Genomic DNA, 18,150 nt, shown 5'->3' with positions numbered 1-18,150 from the left:
TGCGAACCACTGCCTGTGCAGGACGACGACGACGACGACGTTGCCTTGCTGGCCTTCTATTTGTCACGGTCGGTGTGTGGTAGGAGTATTTGTATCCTACAGTAGACGCCTTGCACGCACGGCACTAGGAAAAACGGGGTTGGGCTGGTGAGCGTGTTTTGTCTGATGCGACGCAAAGTTTTTCCTTTTCCTTTTGTTTGGTACCAAACAAAATGTTCGTTCAGTTTTCCCCCAACGCATGCTCTATCGTTAAAATGTGAACTAACGACATACATTTTGAAAGATCCGTTAGGAAAGCATTTTCACTTTGACTTTTTTGAAACGTATATAAATCATTGGATTGTGATTTAATTTTCCAAGTTTTTCCCTACTATTTACATGATTTGGTTATTACACACTTAGATTTTTCTACCGAATCTCGGCGAAATTTCGATTTGAACAGCCGAGTGTGCTCGGCAAACATTAAAACAACTGAGATCCCCGGTATTATCCATTTGGCAGGTATTTTGCATTTACCGAAATTTTCGGTTTAGGGAAGACTATAAATTACCGAGATCTTCGTCGCTTTTGGAAAGAAATTACCGAAGTTATCGGTGTTCATGCATGCGAGATATTGCCGAAATTTTAAGCAATTAATTAAAATGAAATATTAAATACAAACTAAACATTCCAGTTACAACTCCAATCATAGTTTTTTTTATTTCTACATCATGTTGGCGGTAGAACTGATAGGCTTGGAAGTGGAATAAACAGAAACAATATAGCATATGATGAAAGTACTGTAAAACATATACACAGTAGATTGGATGCACTCTCATGTTATTTTAAATAGGGAACACAATTTTATTTTCCGCAGTCAATCATATTTCTGCTACAACGAAAATAATGGCTCAATGATAATGGTGGTGTACTATGTCGCTGATGGTTTGATAAGGAAACTTAATAACCATGGATTTCCGACTTATGGTTTTGCCGACGATTATCATATATTGATGACCGGTATAAGCATTACCACTCTCTTTGATTGAATGCAGCAAGCCCTGCGATCTGTTCAACAATGATGTTGTCAGGTTGGATTATCTGTAAATCCGGGCAAAACATCAATGGTGCTTTCCACTCATCGTAGGAGAATCACAGCATCACGGCATCCGGCGTAATTTTTTTCTTCCAAGAATTGATCCACACAACATCTACACAACTATTGTTAGACCAATTTTTGCATACGGATGTCTTGTATGGTGGCAGAAAGGAGAAGTTGCGACAGTTCAGTCAAAGCTAAATCATCTCCAAAGGATGGTCCTAATGGCGATGACAGAAACGTTCACGACAACTCCTACTGCTGCTCTAGAGGCGCTACTGTGCATTAAACCACTACATGTGTTCCTAAAATAAGAAGCATTATCTTGTGCATACCGTCTTAAGGTTACAGGGCTTTACCCTTTAGGTTATGCTACCAGCCACACTCGCTTGTGATCTCAAATGGTTACCTGGGATGAGTATTTACTCGCTCCTCCTCTCACATGCAGTTTTCCTTTCAAAACATTCAATGTAAGCTATCCTCTTCGTGAGGAATGGTTGACTGGTTATTTGGAACGACAACTTGATGAACACATAGTTTGTTATACGGACGGTTCTCTGTTGAATGGTCGTGCTGGTGCTGGTGTCTACTGTCGTGAAATGAGGCTAGAGCAGTCTTATTCCCTTGGCAGATACTGTACTGTGTTTGAAGCAGAAATATACGCGATCCTGTGTGGAATACAATCGGCACTTCAGCAAAGGATCTGTGGTAAACGAATTTATTTTTGTTCCGACAGTCAGGCAGCTTTAAAAGCACTCAGTTCGAATGATTCACGGTCAAATCTAGTGATCGCATGTCGAACTCAAATTGAAGACCTTAGCATCTCAAATGCTGTTTACTTCTCATGGGTACCCGGCCATTCTATTACTGGAAATGAATGGGAACTGATGAGTTGGCTAGAGCTGGTGCAACGAATGTTTTCGTTGGTCAGGAACCAGCTTTACCACTTTCAAATTATGCCAGCAAAAGGATATTATCTCGTCTCTCACCCAATGTGATAAGGAGCTATAGTCAGAAGGGTTCATCGTTCTTCCTGGAGTGAATGAATCCTTACAGTATTCACCTTAAATAGGGTTTAGCAGATTGTTTGGCATTTGGATTTGTACTGCGAATCGTTCTGCATCTCTAAATCCTCTCGGGGGTTGGAGGTTTTATTAACTGTGCATCGTTCATCAGAAAGAACGCACATAGTAACCAATCGCACATAGTAAGGTTTTACAGCAGACTGTTCGGAACCTCGTAGAGGTTCAGAATTTACTTCTGCTTCCACTAAATGTGATCCCCAGCAGATTGTTCAGCATCCCTTAGGGGTGCAGAATTTACTTCTGCTTTTTTGTGTTTTTGTGTCGTAAATTTTCCTCATTCTCCTTGTCCAAACCTTACCATTTTCCCTTCAATCCTTCCCTCTTATATATCGGGAAAATGATGCTAAAAACAAATTGATGGCAAGGCACAAATCTCCAAATGTCAATGGGAACGTGCCATTTGAACCAGAATGCTCAGGGGGATTTCTCGTCACGAATAATCATCGAATATATTGCTATATTCATATTCCTGATCCAAAATATGAACACATTTACTCATTTACATCGCTTATGGCGTTTTCGTTTTTAATTTGCACTACACCGGTGCAGGGCTACACGGAGGCATGAATAAACGAACAAAAATGACGAAAACATAAACAGTAACCATTGACTACCATAAACGATTCCATTGCACAGAGCTACACCAAACTTTTGATGAGTGCTACACCAGTGGTATCGGTGCAGAAAAAGTGTAGCACTGGTGTAGTGCAATTGGCAAAAACGAACGGTTTCAGTGCAGCTTTCTCTACACCGGTGTAGTGCAATTTAAAAACGAAAACGACATTAGTTTTGCACCGAATGAAAATGGCTACTTTGATGAATCATCGAATTTCGGTTGTCTTAAAGCTGTTTGCTGGAATTCCGGTAAGTTGATATCATTAATTTGCTGATTTCGGTAAAACGATCAATTGCTGGTAAACACGGTAGTTTGCATAACCGACTATCAGTATAACATTTGAATTGCCGAGAAATTGGAAGAAATAATAAACCGAGTATTTTGGAAAAAGCTATCTTAGCCGAAATTTCAGTAAAATATCGCATCGCCGTTTGTTTTCGGTATCTTTTTCGTCGAGATCAAAATTAATTTTTAGTATGTACTATTACGATATCATTTGCTGCTGCAGTTTTGTAGTTTTTGTTGTAGTAATGGAAGAGAGGAACGTATCCCAAGTAGCAAATGTAACGTATCGAAATTTAAAAATTTTCTACAATTGTTTTAGAATTATTATTTAGGTTATTTATGTTATTGTGCAATTTATCATTGTAAAATTTACCAATACGGCCGAAAAAATCACTGTAGAACTACTTTCAGTACGTCTAAATCAACTATGCAGCAGATCACCAACTTGTCCATATTGCACTAACAGTTGTAGAAGTTCTGCAAAAAAATTCGCATCGTCATGTAAAATGGAAGTAACTACACCAAGTGTGCAACTTATAAAAAAAATCCAAATGGCTGTCATAATTGTATTGGACACAAAATGTGTCGAAATTATTATTAATCTCTTGTGGCAGAAAAATTAACAAAATGATGCTCTCCTCAAGATAAAAATTGATAAGCCGAATTAGAACCTTACTGTGAAAAAACAGTTTCTGTTAAGTCTGCACAGTTTTGGCTGCCTCATAAAATTGTAGGTCAGTGTAAGTAGTTTTCTTCATTTTTAGAAAAACAATGATATGAAATCCAGAACTTACAAAAACGTTATGCAAGATTTATCTATTTGAAATAAAAACAAAACTTACAAAGATGAAAATATTATCATAAATGTTGCGGAAATACAACATTACATACGCAATGAAAACAAAACTCAATCAGAACAATTGTGTTTGGTTTTCATTTTGCTGAAAAAACGAGCAGATCTGACATCACTTATGAACGAAAAGTAAAGTTCATCAAAGTTACTCTCATGATACTGTTTGTGCAACTTGTTTGTACAACTCCAACACATGGGCTTGCCAAAATAATAACTACAGTGCGTATCACAAATGTCGGGCCCGTTAAGATGAATCTTTATACTGTATTGTTACTTAATTCAACTAGTTTGTTTAAAATAAAACGTATAATATTTCTCTCTAAAATATTCACATGGTCAAGTATCCCGTTGTTTAGATAATATAAATCATTACGTTGCGTGAACCATTTTCTATTCAACTCACTGTTACCATCGATGCCATATTAGAAAAAAATGAAGAAAAATTCATTTCGAGATTTTTCAGATTCAAAAAAAAAATTAGTTCGATCAAAACCGTCTGGAAATTTTAAGTATGCTTGAATATACGTATTTTAAACACCATTCCGATGATTCTCTTTAAAAATAATAGATTGTTATTTTCACAGAAGTTGGTGTACAATCATCAAAACACGTTAATTCAAAGGCGCTTGAAAATTTCATGCGTACGAATACATGTTTCACCATAGAAAAGCAGTTCGTTGTCGATTTTTTATTTACAAAAACACGAAAGATCAATTCTACAACATGTAACATTATCATTTTTCATGTGCAGGTTATTTTACAGGATCCATGTTTGTGTTAAGTACAGTTGTATTGAAAATCAAATGTGAAACTTATTTATTAGAAATTAGGTTTGTTATGTTTTTGTAAACGTCATTCCATTTCTTGTTTACATTAGGTAGTAGTTTTCACAATTGTTTTTTCGCTGATTTTATTACTGCCTCTGTGATGAGATCGACGCATGAGTTTTGCATCAGTTGCACAATCATTGTGAATAAATGTTCGTAATAACGGAAGAACTTAAAGATATGTTGCACAAAACAGAAAATTGCGCTTTTTCCATAACACAACAGTTACTAGAATAGTAATATAAATTTACTAGATAAATTGCACAATCAGTAGAAAAATACAGGACAGCAACTTAACATCCTACTTGGGATAAACTAACTTACTAGCTTATACAAACAACGATGCGAATTAATTGAAAATTGCAACGATTTTTGTCAGATTTTGCTTATGTGACATTACATCTACTAATTTTATATTTCTGAGTCTGTGCAACTCATTTGTGTCTAACCAGGAAGGGAACTTCAAGATCATTTTCAGAATTTTCTTTTTTGTTTTCTTTCAGATGGAACTGGACCATTTTTGACCGACGGCGAATCCGCATGACGCCGTTTACATAAATAATCGGAATAAGTTATTTCTTATTGTAATTTTGTCAACAAAAAACTGGCTGACTAAGTTCTTGAATAGGAAGGAATATTGATTACTATCCGACGTTTCGGCAGTTTTAGAGGTTACCAAAATCAATGCCGAGTACGCGGCTGTTCAAATCTCGACAAAGTCATTCGGGAGAAAAATTTAAATATATTGTACTTCTAGCAAATACAAATTATTATTATTATTTGTATTTGCTTCTAGTACTTCGTATTCAAAGTGAACAGTTATTACTTCTTTACTTTTTATAGCTGTTATCGAGGGGGGCGACAGATCTGGATAATATCAATAAAACTCAAAAAGCCAATCGAAACTAATCGAATCGCATTTATCCTCATTAATACATGAACATAACGCAACCAATCAAGAAAATGAAGTGCTTGATAAAATAATAAAAGTGGCGGACTATGAAATCCGGTAGTTACAGTTCATTGAAAAATCAAACTATTTACAAACACATCTACTCGAAGATAAATTGATTGATGTAGGACATTAACCGAAACATTCGCCATGGCGGACGAAAACATGCGTGTGGGCATGTTTCTAAGTTTTTGCATCGTTTTATTTATCAATTCATACTCAGTTTTCGCGATAAAACTATTGGAAGTAAAATACGAAGTGCCTTGCCAATCGTCGCCATCCAGGGTGAGATAGGTCTTGTCGTCCATCACCATCGCCACGTCGCGATTCGCCTGGAAAACAGAGTTGACAATCGGAACTGGTTTGCTGAGCGATCTCTCTATCATTTTTTCACAAACGATTCATCTGAATGTTCTTCATGAGCCAATTCTATCATCCTATTCTGTAGGATTGTTGAAACCACTAATTTGTTTCCTCTTACCATGGTATCTACTACAAATCCAAGCTCGTTTATGAACGGTACAAAAGGTTTTCCAGTGAGATTGTTCTAATTTCCTGATTTTTAGTTATCTTTCACTGCTATCATTTCATTAATTTTGCCAATTGACTAATCAAGATAGGGAATCAGCTACATTCGTTGTTCCTTTTTGGTTTCTTACCGTGAGCTTAAAAGATTATAATCGTAAAAACTATCTTTCAAGTGCCGGTGAACGACCACAATTAGGTTAAAGCCAGATATAAATAAACGATATAAAAAACTATCTCTCAATTCGGGCACAGAGAATAGACGTGGAAGCAAATATAATTTCTAGTGGTTTGTGATCGGTTTATAGCTCAATATTCTACCAGAACAGCAAAGTTTTCAACTGACCAAACTAATGCTAGTGCTTCTTTTTCAGTTTGACAATAACGTTTTTCAGTATTTGTTAAACTTTCACTAACACAACTAACAATAATAATACTATATTCCACATCAAGTTCTTTCGGAAATTGAACTAGTACTGCTCCTAACGCAATATCACTCTGTTTCTGTTTCAACAGTAATCCTACCGACATAATGAATTCTTTCAGATCGGGGCTCGAACATACGACAACTTTTTTGTAAGACCAGCGCCCTACGCATTGATCCACAAAACCGAGCCCCGTCTCTGTGGTGCGTAAAAAATGTTGAAAAATTCAAGAATTATTACATCCGTTATAATATTTGTCAATTCCTCAAAACGACGTTGATGTTTTGGGAGTCAAATCAGGGAGAAATCGCTCGACATACGTAAACAAACCCAAAAACATCTTATCTCCTCTGCAGTTTTGGGCTCAAAAAATTTTGGTAGTGCCGCAACTTTGTTTGAAGTTAGGCACCTTGAATCGATAGTAAATGACCAAGTAATTAAATTTCCTCCGCTTTATGTACACTGTTTTAAATTATTCAATAAGAAGTGTCGACTATAAAATCCATTCATTTGGGGGTTTGTTACCTCGTGGGTAACCACTTTGTGCATGCATTGTTTCATGTTTTTACGTTTCGTCTTCGACTCATCAGTGCTGATGCTGATTTCGTCTTCGACTCATCAGTGCTGATGCAAAAATAAAACTTATGATATAATCACATTCTGACAAAATCTGAACGTTGAAATATATTCCACGATACTCCGAACATTAATCTTTTATAACGGAATAATCCTGTTTGAGTTGCAACAGTTATGTATCGTGAAGATTCGTCTAATTCGATCTGATGAAAAGGCATCCTCCACATTTAAACGACTGAAGAAACTCAACGAAGTTTGACAAGTTACAAAATCTTTGAAAGTTGACAAGTCAACATATCAACACAATCTTCGTTGTCTTTGACGATTGTAACCAATTCTGATATTCAAGGAGCGGCTCCAGTGACTGTTTGATCCCAAAGCTAACCCAGTTTCCACCATAACTGCTGTCAAACCGTTTGTTTGAAACTAGTTTCGAACCTAGTTTCAACGTTGTTGAACTGCAAATCGAGTCAGTTTCGAACTTGATTATGATATGCTTTCACCCCCGTTGCAAATTGCGAACCCAACTCAGTTTCATGAAAAGTGTTTGTTTAATGAAACTACCCTGGGCCAATTTCAGTTTTCTCAAGCGAAAACGACATAAGATATCTATAGCCAGCAGTTGTTGTAACCAGAATTATCTTATTCACAGATTTTTATGTGAAACCAATTATTCAATTATTTTTTCTACACAGATTCTGTGTCACAGATCACAGATTTTTTCACGCTGTTCGCGGGATTTGCTGGTCCTCTTGACTGTGACGAAATCAAGCATGCGGAATCGCTCCGGCGGCGATACTTTAGAGAACAAATTGCTCTAACACGTGGCTGTTATATCGAGATTCCTAAACGTACTCCATTCTTTATTATTCACGATAGAGAAATGGGATGCGTACTCTTGAAAGGATTTTATTTAGCTAATTGTCTTAACTATCAAGATGAGATTGGTGTATACAAGCAATGAAAATCTCATCTTCTTTGTTATAAGCAAAACAGAATGATCGATTTGATATCAAAATGTAATGATAGTAAGGTAGAGCATTTATATTGCAACACACCTTAGAAAATATCACAGATTTCTCCAGATCTTCATAATTATTCCCAAAACTGACAAATTTTCTAGATGTTTCACAAGAATTTTTACAGACTGTTATGTATTTTATACATCACAAATCTCTCATTTTGGAACACAGATTTTTATTTGGCAGCTCTAGTTGTAACTTGTCTTCGATTCTCGCTTGCTATGGTATTCTTACACGTAGGGCTACTGGAACAATACTTACATCTATCGAAAGTCGAAGTTTAACATTTTTCCTTTTCTAATAAAGGTTGTGATCCACTTTCAGCAACAAGGAACGTAGCAATATGCTTACAATTGTTGATAGCTCCTTTTACAATCACCAAATACCTTTAATATTATTGATGGTTTAGCATTCCGTCCATGGCCACGCAGTGTAGTATCAGGCATCAATCGACATTTGAACAACTACTTCGTCTATCTTTACTCATAAAAAGTCATCACCTTCTCCAATGTTGTAAATAAAACACGGTTTTTTTAAGACCATGGGCCCGGGGCACGTGCTTTCACTGTTCCTATGTAAAAGCGGCCCTAATCTATTGATAATTATGGGAGATCGGATAAAGAATTTGAGCATAATTTTGTGGTTCAATGGCTTAAAATACATACGATGAAAAATATACTGTACCTAATTTCAACATAATAATATTGTACCAGCAGAAAGTCATCAGTTGACCATAAAAATAATACTAATCACGTAATGACATAAAATTGTATTTCCTATAATACGCACTGCAATATATCCCTTATTATACAATGCAATACAACAATCTTTGTTTCCTAAAACTTATCATCCTTACATCTCAATCAAAAACATCTCATCGGAACCACAAGTTCCAGGATATCGAAAAGGATTCTATTGATTGTGAATTGTATTTATTTCGAACTAAAACTGGTATTTTTACTTCTAACATTTTGTTTAGCAAAAGTATCACAGATAGTCTCAAACGCGTGTGTGCTTTCTCGGTGTATTTTTAACATCATATTAGTGTCCCATCGATTCGTCGAGTTAGTATGTTAGCTGTCTAGATTTGACCGTAGGAGAATGACAATAAAAAAAACGATCCTACCCCATGAGATCTTTTAGCACACGCATTTTTATTTTACATATTTTGTTCTATCCAATTACAATATACTGTTTCTTACGATTAGTGTAAACGCAATGATAATTGTGAAAGCTTAACTAAAAGAGAAAAAATAAAACACGAAATTCGACGTGCTAACGTGCTGAATAGGTTGATTATCGGATTTATTCACAAAACCACAAACAGAAAACGTATCTGACTGGAAACGCCAAATCAATTTTGAAAGTCATTTTTGCTAAGCGATACCAGGTGTGCCAATTAATAATGCAGGATTTTTTGAAGAGATATCTCTGCAAACAGGAATTACTTCACCGTCGAAACTAATGCGTCAACTTTTACTGTAACATCACATTCCAACAAGCCATTGCAGTTTTGTTAATAGCAAGTTTGCAAGTGTAATATACATTTAGTGGGGTCCAAATTCTTGCTAAGTAAAGAGCATTTGCGGGAAGTGTTGATTCATTACTTTGTTCTGAAAAAAAGTATTCTCGTTGACGCTCCTTTGGTCACGACTAGTAAACGATTCAGAAGTGAGAATTTTAGTTTGGAAGATGATGGTCAACCAAAAATATTGGAAGATGCCGAATTGTAAGGTTTATTGAACTAAGACACCCAAACTCTACACCAAATGGTGAAGAGGTTAAACGTTAGTCGCGAGGCCATTTCTGATCATCTACAGTTCATAGAAAAGATTCCGAAGGTAGGAAAATGGATTCCTTAGAAACTGCATGATAAAAAGCAGGAATAGTGAAAAACGATGAGTGGACCTTTGCTGACTCGGCATTAGAGATGATCGGGTAAACGTTTTTTTTTTTTTTTTTTTTAACCAGACCCGTACCCGATCGAAAATAAAAAACTTTTACTCGTACCCGAGATCAATCTTTCTTTCAAATCTGAACCCGACCCGTACCCGATAAAAAAATTAAAAATTTTACCTGTTCCCGACCCGATCCCAAAAAAAGTTACAAAACCGAACAAATTCAAAACGTACCCGACCCGAACCAAACAAAGATATCTTTTTCTGTATCCGAAATCGACAAATCCCGAAATCCCTCCATCTCTACTCGGCATGAAACAAAGGTTTTTGTGCCCCGGATCGTGACTGGAGATGAGAAATGGATTTATTCTGGGAATTCTAAGCGCTGAAATCCATGGATCCATCCCTGGCCAACCATCAACATCAACTGGAAGGAAAACGATGCAGTGCCTTTGGTGGGATCAACTGGTAAACTGTAAATATTAATCGGTACTGTCAGTAAATGATGAAATTGAAGCAAACATTGCCCGAAAAACTATCAGAATGCTCCACAAGACATGAGAAAGTAATTTTGCAATACAAGCAAAAGCGAACAAAAACATCATTTCTCAGATAAGAACTTTTTTCTCAACCACTTTACTCGCTAGACTCGGTCCCGTTCAACTATCAATTGTTCCCATCGATGCCTCACGTACTCGCTGAGCAGCACTTCACTAGTTATGAAGGTAGAAAAAATGCATAGCCTTCGAAGGCAACTACTGATTTATAATAAAATATTTTAAGTCCATGACCTACAATCAACAGGTATTTCCATTCAAAAATCTCCCATTTTTAGTTGGTTTTGAGATCATGACTTTCATTCGGAGTACCGCCTAAAGCTTTATAAAACTGTTGCCCCATCTCGGGTATCGTTTATTGACCCTTTTTGAAAAAAAACCTTCGTGGTTTCGAGTTAAACCATGAGTCAATGTCATTTTTAAATTCTTTGTATTAAGTAAAAAATTGCCCAGGAAGATCAAGCGATAGAAATCCGAAAAGGGCTATATAAAGACAGTATGGCGCCCATTTCAGCGTTTGGAGGCAAGTTTTGATAACGATTGCAATGTGCGGCCGAGCAGTCGAGTCATGGAGCAAAATGACTGTTTGTGAGATGGTAGAGTGCTCCTCAATTTTTAGAGGGTCTTAGCAGTTCCTAGAAATGAAACTCTTCTGGTGCTATCAAATGTTATAACCGCATGTTATATGCGATTGGGATTGCCTACCCTACCCAGAAACAGTATTATGTTATTTAAGGGTTTTAGTACATCAAGAGTAGAGGTTTGTGCTAAATTGCACATGACTTGTTTTTATTTTTTTGTTTTACTTTTTGTCTTCGATTTAACAGTGCATTAACAGTTTATGTTGAACCGCTAATGCCACCTTACTATTTTCAAATCATTTATTTCGCATCTAAGCGCAGTGTTTATACTGAAGTCTTAGGAGAAAACAAAGTCACGAGATTATGGCCAAATAGATATAGTACAATACGATACCTAAACAATAAAGGGTGTACCTTTTAAAATCCGCGCACAATTTTGGTCCGTTGGGTAAAATTTATTGAAGTTTTGCATAGACATTGTTCAATGTGTATTGTTTACTCTCTGTGAGGTGTGCAAAAGTCTTCAAAATGACGACCAAAGAACAGTACGTTACGTGAAAAATTTTTACACGAGTACTTTGAAAATAAGAATCGTGCCATCGGAAAAAAAAGTTGGGAATCGCGAATTAAACGGTGCCTGGTATCATAGAACGGTAAGAAGGACGTCTAACTGTTGATCGGAAGCAAAGATTCAGATTAACGAGAACGATCACGTGTTAAGGGTCTCAAAAGGGAAGCCCTTAATTTGAGATGTGGTTAGAAAGATGCACGTGACCAAGAGCGTCCAGAATACCAAAACTCAACCTGGATTACGAACGTTGATGGTTCAGATGTCCCCAAACATTGACGAGAAACAGAACACGATTACAAAACATTATACCCGGAAGATGTACGGTTAAAGGCAAACTTTAACCAGATTCCAAGAACATTGTCTGTGACTGCCATGAATAAGTTCGATGACTACGAGGACCTTCGGACACAAAAAAGTCGAAGTTCTCAATTTGGCAAGCTATTTATACTTGTGAAAAGCGACTTCTTTCTGTCCTGAAGACTCACGACAGTCCGACTGTCTGGTCGGATTCAACATCATGCCACCACACTAAGGACGTGCTAGAGTTGTAAGACGAATTATGTCGATAGCTTGCCGATACATCTGAATCTCTCAAACACTACGAAACTGCGTCCAGTCCAGCTTTAATTTCCAAAACAACCTAAAGTAGTGACGGATGTTGAAGAAATGAAGAAAGTGTGGATTAATATGCAAAATAAAACTGTCGATTTTGAGGCCTTGCTGGGGTTAAGCCCAAGATCTGCTTATTCAGATATAAAGGTGAAATAAATTGAATGAATGATGCCAAAACTAACTTTGTTTCGTTTTACTCTCTGAAAATTTAGTGATAGTCGAACAAAAACTGGAATTTTGAGAATTAATTTTGTGTGCGCGGATTTTAAATTGTGCACTACCCTTTATGATGTTGTAACCCCTTTCGATACTGTCTTCTAGAGAACAACTGACAAGTGCACTTCTCAACATTTCTTTCTCTTGAAACGTACGGCACCCAATAACTTAGTTTTGAACCATTCCCGGCGTGTGATGGCTTCAAGAGGAGCTTCTTCTATAAACGGGATTTTTCGTTCCTTCATTCCGATCGTGGGTTTAAAAAAAACTATTCGTTGTCTAATCTCAAATTTTAATGTAGTTGTTATTTTTTTTAAGTACAGTATAAATATATATGTAAAAATATCGAGTTGTTCCCGAGATATTCAAACTAGGACAACCTGTAAAAATGGTGTGCAAAAATAACTAAACAACAGTTTGACCGATTTGAAAATTTTGGCCTAAATACGTCTTACTTTACTATGGGGTGCCTTTTCTGAATTTACCCTCTGGCAGCGTGATAAGTTTTTGATCGCAATTATATAACGTATCAACACAATTTTTGCTAAATACCATCGGAAATATGATCAGCAATTTATGATAAAACATTGAGTAGTATGACATATGAGTATCAAAGAAGAAAACTGCTGACACGTGTTTGTCTTTCTAGTTCCGGAGAAGTCGGTTATTAAGGAAGTAAACGACATTTCATTGAAAAATATGAGAAAATTAAAAAAAAAAAAGTTTGTATCTCACTTTTTTCAAAAACAAATTTTACGAAAAAAAATGAAAATTGTTGTCATATACCATTTGATTCAGATCGATGAACTGAGCAAATGTCTGTGTGTGACAAATATTGTCACTCAAAACTTGGATTTAAAAAAAAGGTCCCATACAAAGTTCCTAAATTTCATTTGGATCCGACTTCTGCCTGCAGCATTACAGGGTGATATACACCGACAAAATGGAAATAATGTCACTGAATTTTCACAAAGATGACTAAATCGATTTTCATAAACTTAAATTCTTATGAAAGGTCTCATCGTCCCATACAAAGTTCCTGAACTTCAATTGGTCTGGTTCAAGAATTACAGTGAAATTAATGTCACTCAGTTTTCTTGGAGATGTCTGAAGTAATTTTCACAAACTTAGATTCAAAGGAAAGGTTCCAGGTCACATACAATATTTAAAAATTTCGTCAGAATCCGACTTTCGGTTCCGGAATTATAGGTTGATATACACCAAAAAAAGTAAAAATTTCTTTTGACTAAAATTCAAATATAGCATATATATTGGGGTGCCAATATTTTGGTGTCATCTCTAATTTCGTAAAGCCCAAAATTTTAAGGATCTCTAAAAAAGTCGCTGTGCAAATTTTGAGCTAAATCGGATATGGGTGAAAATTTTAAATCTTGTGGTGATTTTACACTATTTCGGCATCAAAAAAAGTTTTCGATTGACGATAGTCGATATTTTATTTTTGAAATGGCCGTAAGAGCAAGTGAAAGTTTCTCATTGTTCACTCTCTCTTTCGATAATTGTGACGTGATTTTATAGGTTTTCTTGGATTTTACAATTCTGTGTGGAAGCCGAAGGTTCCGGCTACCATTTTATAAAAAGAGTTGAGTGATGAAAGTGGAAATCGCTTAATAGAAGAGAAAGTAAACAAAGAGAAACTGTCGTTTGCTCTTACGGCCTGCTTGAAAATCATCCGAAATTTGGCATCAGTGTTGGGAAAAAATCAAAATTTCGAAACAGTCGCGATGTGGGTGAAAATTCGTCATTAAATTTCGCTGACATAGAAAATCACTTGAGAATTTCGAGGTTTTGAGTTTGTGGATGCTTGTTTCATGAATGAGAATCTCGAAAGTGATTTTCTCAGTCACTGAGTTTTTTTTTTCAGAAAATCTCCTGAACTGATTTTTTCACAAGTGATATTGAAATTAACGTTTTCTGATCATGATTTTCTCAACATTGATTGGCATAAGAAAAATTCGATTTCCCTGGGAGTCGATTTTTTTCAGAAAAAAATGTTTCGGGATGACATCAGATCTCGACGTCCTATTTCGGAAATTTCATATACAGGTTGAATGTATGGTGATTTTTCAAGATCGAAATTTTTCAAACTTTAACCGCGGGACGACACCACTTGCCCATATCTGATTTAGCTCAAATTTTGTATAGGGACTTTTTTTGAGGTGCTCAAACTTTTAAGCACTACCACTTCACGAAACGTTGGTTTGCTGACTTCAAACGTGGCCATAGCCATAGTTGAACGCAGGGGACGTCCAAATGAGGCGGAAACACCAGAAAACATAAAAAAATCCACAAAATCGTTTTGAATGTTCGAAAAGTGAAGTTGTGTGAGTTAGCTGCATCGTAAAGATATCAAAAGAATGTGTTGGCAATTGCATGAGCAGTTGACTATGAGAAAGCTCTGTTCAAAGTGGGTGCCGCGTTTGCTCTCTGTTGACCAAAAACCAGAACGTATTGATGATTCTGAGCAGTGTTTGGCCATGTTTAAACGTAACAAACCGGAATTTTTGCGTCGATATGTGACAATAGATGAAACATGGATTCATCACTTCACTCCGGAATCAAAACGATCGTCACAACCTCGTCCCGAAAGCACAACAATCGGCTGGAAAGGTTATGACCTCGGTATTTTGAGATGTGCGTAGTGAAATATTTATCGACTATCTTTAGAAAGGAAATACCTTTTAAAATGAATATGATATAGCGTTATCGGAGCGTTTGAAGGCTGAAATTGCAAAGAAACGACCGTAACTACATTAATTGACTAAATTTCTGTTTGAGCTGTTAGTAGAATGTTCTCGCTAATAGTACTGTTGTTGTACCGTTGAATTCCACTATGTTATGTCACGTCATTACACTCTCACAAAGTCACTATTTTCACAGTCACTATTTTTCCGAAAGTGTTTCAAACGTTATAATACAGATACGTATTTCGGAATGCTATTTGCATCCTTCTTCAGTGTATCGGTTTTATAAGTTTATTGAAAGAATGCTGCAGTGAAGTTCCTTTCATACAAACGTAAGTAGGTAGAAACGTAAGTAGGTAAACCAAAAAAGGAACAAAAAAATGAAAGGTAAAAACAGGTAACAGAAAACTGGAAGAGTTAAGTGTTTTCTATGTTTGTTTTTATCTTGGATATGGGTAGTAACTGAAAAAGCCAAGAAGATCTATTCCCTTGGTCTCGGTTTAAAAAAGAGATGGAGTTGTTTTTGAATATTTCTAAACTTTCTGCTGAATCTAATTTCCATGGATTGGAAATTTGTCTTAAGATTTTTATGTCATTAGTAGTGAGTTCATGATCTTCAAAAAAGGCATGTTCTGCTACTTTTGACTTGAAGTGATGTGGTAGTCCCTTTTCCAATTCTTTGGATGCTTTCGCTATTTCTGAGATATGTTCCTTGAAGCGAATGTCCAGTGTTCTCTTTGTTTGTCCGATGTATATTTTATCGCAATGAGGACACGAGATTTTGTATACCCCAGACTTTTTCAAATTCTCTGTAGGATCTTTTGTAGAACCTAGTAGAGTTTTCAATTGGTAGTTCATACTGCTGAACACTAAATCTAAAACAAATTTTCTTAGTTTTGATTTTAGTGGGTGTGAAATGTTTTGATTGAAGTCCACTGATATTCTTTTAAAATTTCCAGAAGTGAGGGTCAAAGTTGTAAGTGATTGTTTTTTCAACAGTCTTAATTTTTTATCGAAGATGGTTTGAATTGTATGCTCTGGATATCCATTGAACTTTCCAATTTCGAAAATAAAGTTTTTCTCTTTTATCGCAGCATCTTTTCTAAGGGGCAAAGATAGCATTCTGTGAATCATATGGTGGAATGCTGCCATTTTGTGTTGATGGGGATGATTAGAAGTATTTGGTATGACACGGTCCGTATTGGTTGGCTTCCTATATATTTCGAAAGTTAAGGATTTTGCCTCCCGGACAATAAGAATGTCCAAGAAAGGTAAACTGTTGTCTTTCTCTTCCTCATAGGTGAATTTAATATTTTTATGTAAATTATTAATTATTTCTAAGAAGTTCGATAAATCGTTGCGTTTGATGATGCAAAATATATCATCTACGTATCTCCACCAGCGATTAGGTAATAATCCCTGCTTATTTAAAAGTTCTTCAAGGTTTGCCATGAATAATACACATAAAAACGGGGAGAGTGGATTGCCCATTGGTGCCCCTTGTAATTGTTTATAAAATTTCCCTCTGAATTTGAAATAATTTACATCCATGCAAAGCCGGGTTAGAGTAAGATAAGACCGTACTTTGCATTTCCATAAACTACTACTATTTTGTTGAAGTAACCAATCTTCCAACAGATTGATTGAGTCCTTCACTGGGACACTTGGGAATAAGGCGGTTACATCAAAAGATACCATCATTTCGTCATCTTCGCTTTCGCCTGAATTCTGAAGTTGAGTAACGAATGCCTGTGTGTTAGGAACTGATTTACTGAAGAATTTTTTTGGCATAGATTGGAATTCTTTTACTAGCCATTTGGATATTTTTTGAGTTGGGGCCCCTACTGAAGAAATGATTTCCCTTATTTCGTTACCAGGTTTATGAACCTTTGGTAGTCCTTTTATTTTGGATAAAGAGGGGTTAGAAACTTTGAGACTACTGAGATTGATATCGAAGTTTGGGTTGCATTCATGAAGAGTTTTATCTACTTTTTTAATAATATCTGGAAGGGGGTCGGCTCTTTGTTTCCTATAAGGGCCGTCATTGATTTTTTTAATTATCAGATTATCATAATCTTCTTTGTCCATAATTACCACTTTGTTTCCCTTATCAGCCTTAACATAAAATACAGGCTTTTCCCGCAATTGTTTCACTATTTCTTTATCACCCATATTTTGTTGATTTTTCAGTGAGGTATTTTTAATGATATCAGCTACAATAGTTCTGGCATCATTAATTTGAGAAAAAGAAAGATTACAGTTATTTAGGCCTGTTTCTACGTCTATAATAACTTGTTCGAGATTTACTTTAGAAGAAATTGCATAATTTAACCCAGGATTGAGAAGTTTTGTTTGTTCGTTGGTAAAATTCTGAGATGACCGATTGATTAGGAAGTCTTCTGAAAACTGTATTGGAGGTTTTGGGGGGCGGCGTGCGGAATTTTTGAAACGTAAATTTTCGAATTTCTTGTGAAGAAGAATTCGTTTTCGCTCAGATTCGCAGTGTTCTGCAAATTTAACTTTGCTTAGGAAAATTTCGAAACCTTGGGGATATTGTTTCGCTAATTTTAAATGAAGATTATAACATTCCAAAGTTTTCACGTTCAGAATGCTAAACAATTTTTTAGTTTTCTCTTTCAGAATTTCGTGTTGAATTTTATTTTGAATATTTTTAGAAAAAGATCTCCCACCCTTTACCTTGCAGCATGTGGGAGTTAATCCAAATCTACTGCATTTTTTCAAAAATGCAATGTCTCTCGATATTCCCAC

General features: G+C 36.0%; 1 protein-coding gene across 1 annotated transcript; it reads right to left on the bottom strand.

Moving 5' to 3' along the window:
* Nucleotides 1-8,998: 8,998 nt before the first annotated feature.
* On the bottom strand, nucleotides 8,999-17,553 carry LOC131427320 (uncharacterized). The gene has a single exon (XM_058590391.1). The coding sequence runs from the start codon at nucleotides 17,551-17,553 to the stop codon at nucleotides 15,799-15,801; it is 1,755 nt and encodes a 584-aa protein (XP_058446374.1). The 3' UTR covers nucleotides 8,999-15,798.
* Between the last annotated feature and the right edge of the window lie 597 nt (nucleotides 17,554-18,150).

Source organism: Malaya genurostris, chromosome 2 (genome assembly GCF_030247185.1).
Source record: "Malaya genurostris strain Urasoe2022 chromosome 2, Malgen_1.1, whole genome shotgun sequence".
Taxonomy (NCBI): domain Eukaryota; kingdom Metazoa; phylum Arthropoda; class Insecta; order Diptera; family Culicidae; genus Malaya; species Malaya genurostris.
Note: the sequence above shows the minus strand (reverse complement) of the source record. Positions and strands in the feature narration are given on the sequence as shown.

What these genes read in the sequence shown, in the direction of transcription:
- LOC131427320 (XM_058590391.1), bottom strand. Translation starts at nt 17,553, where the DNA reads ATGGGTGATAAAGAAATAGTGAAACAATTGCGGGAAAAGCCTGTATTT.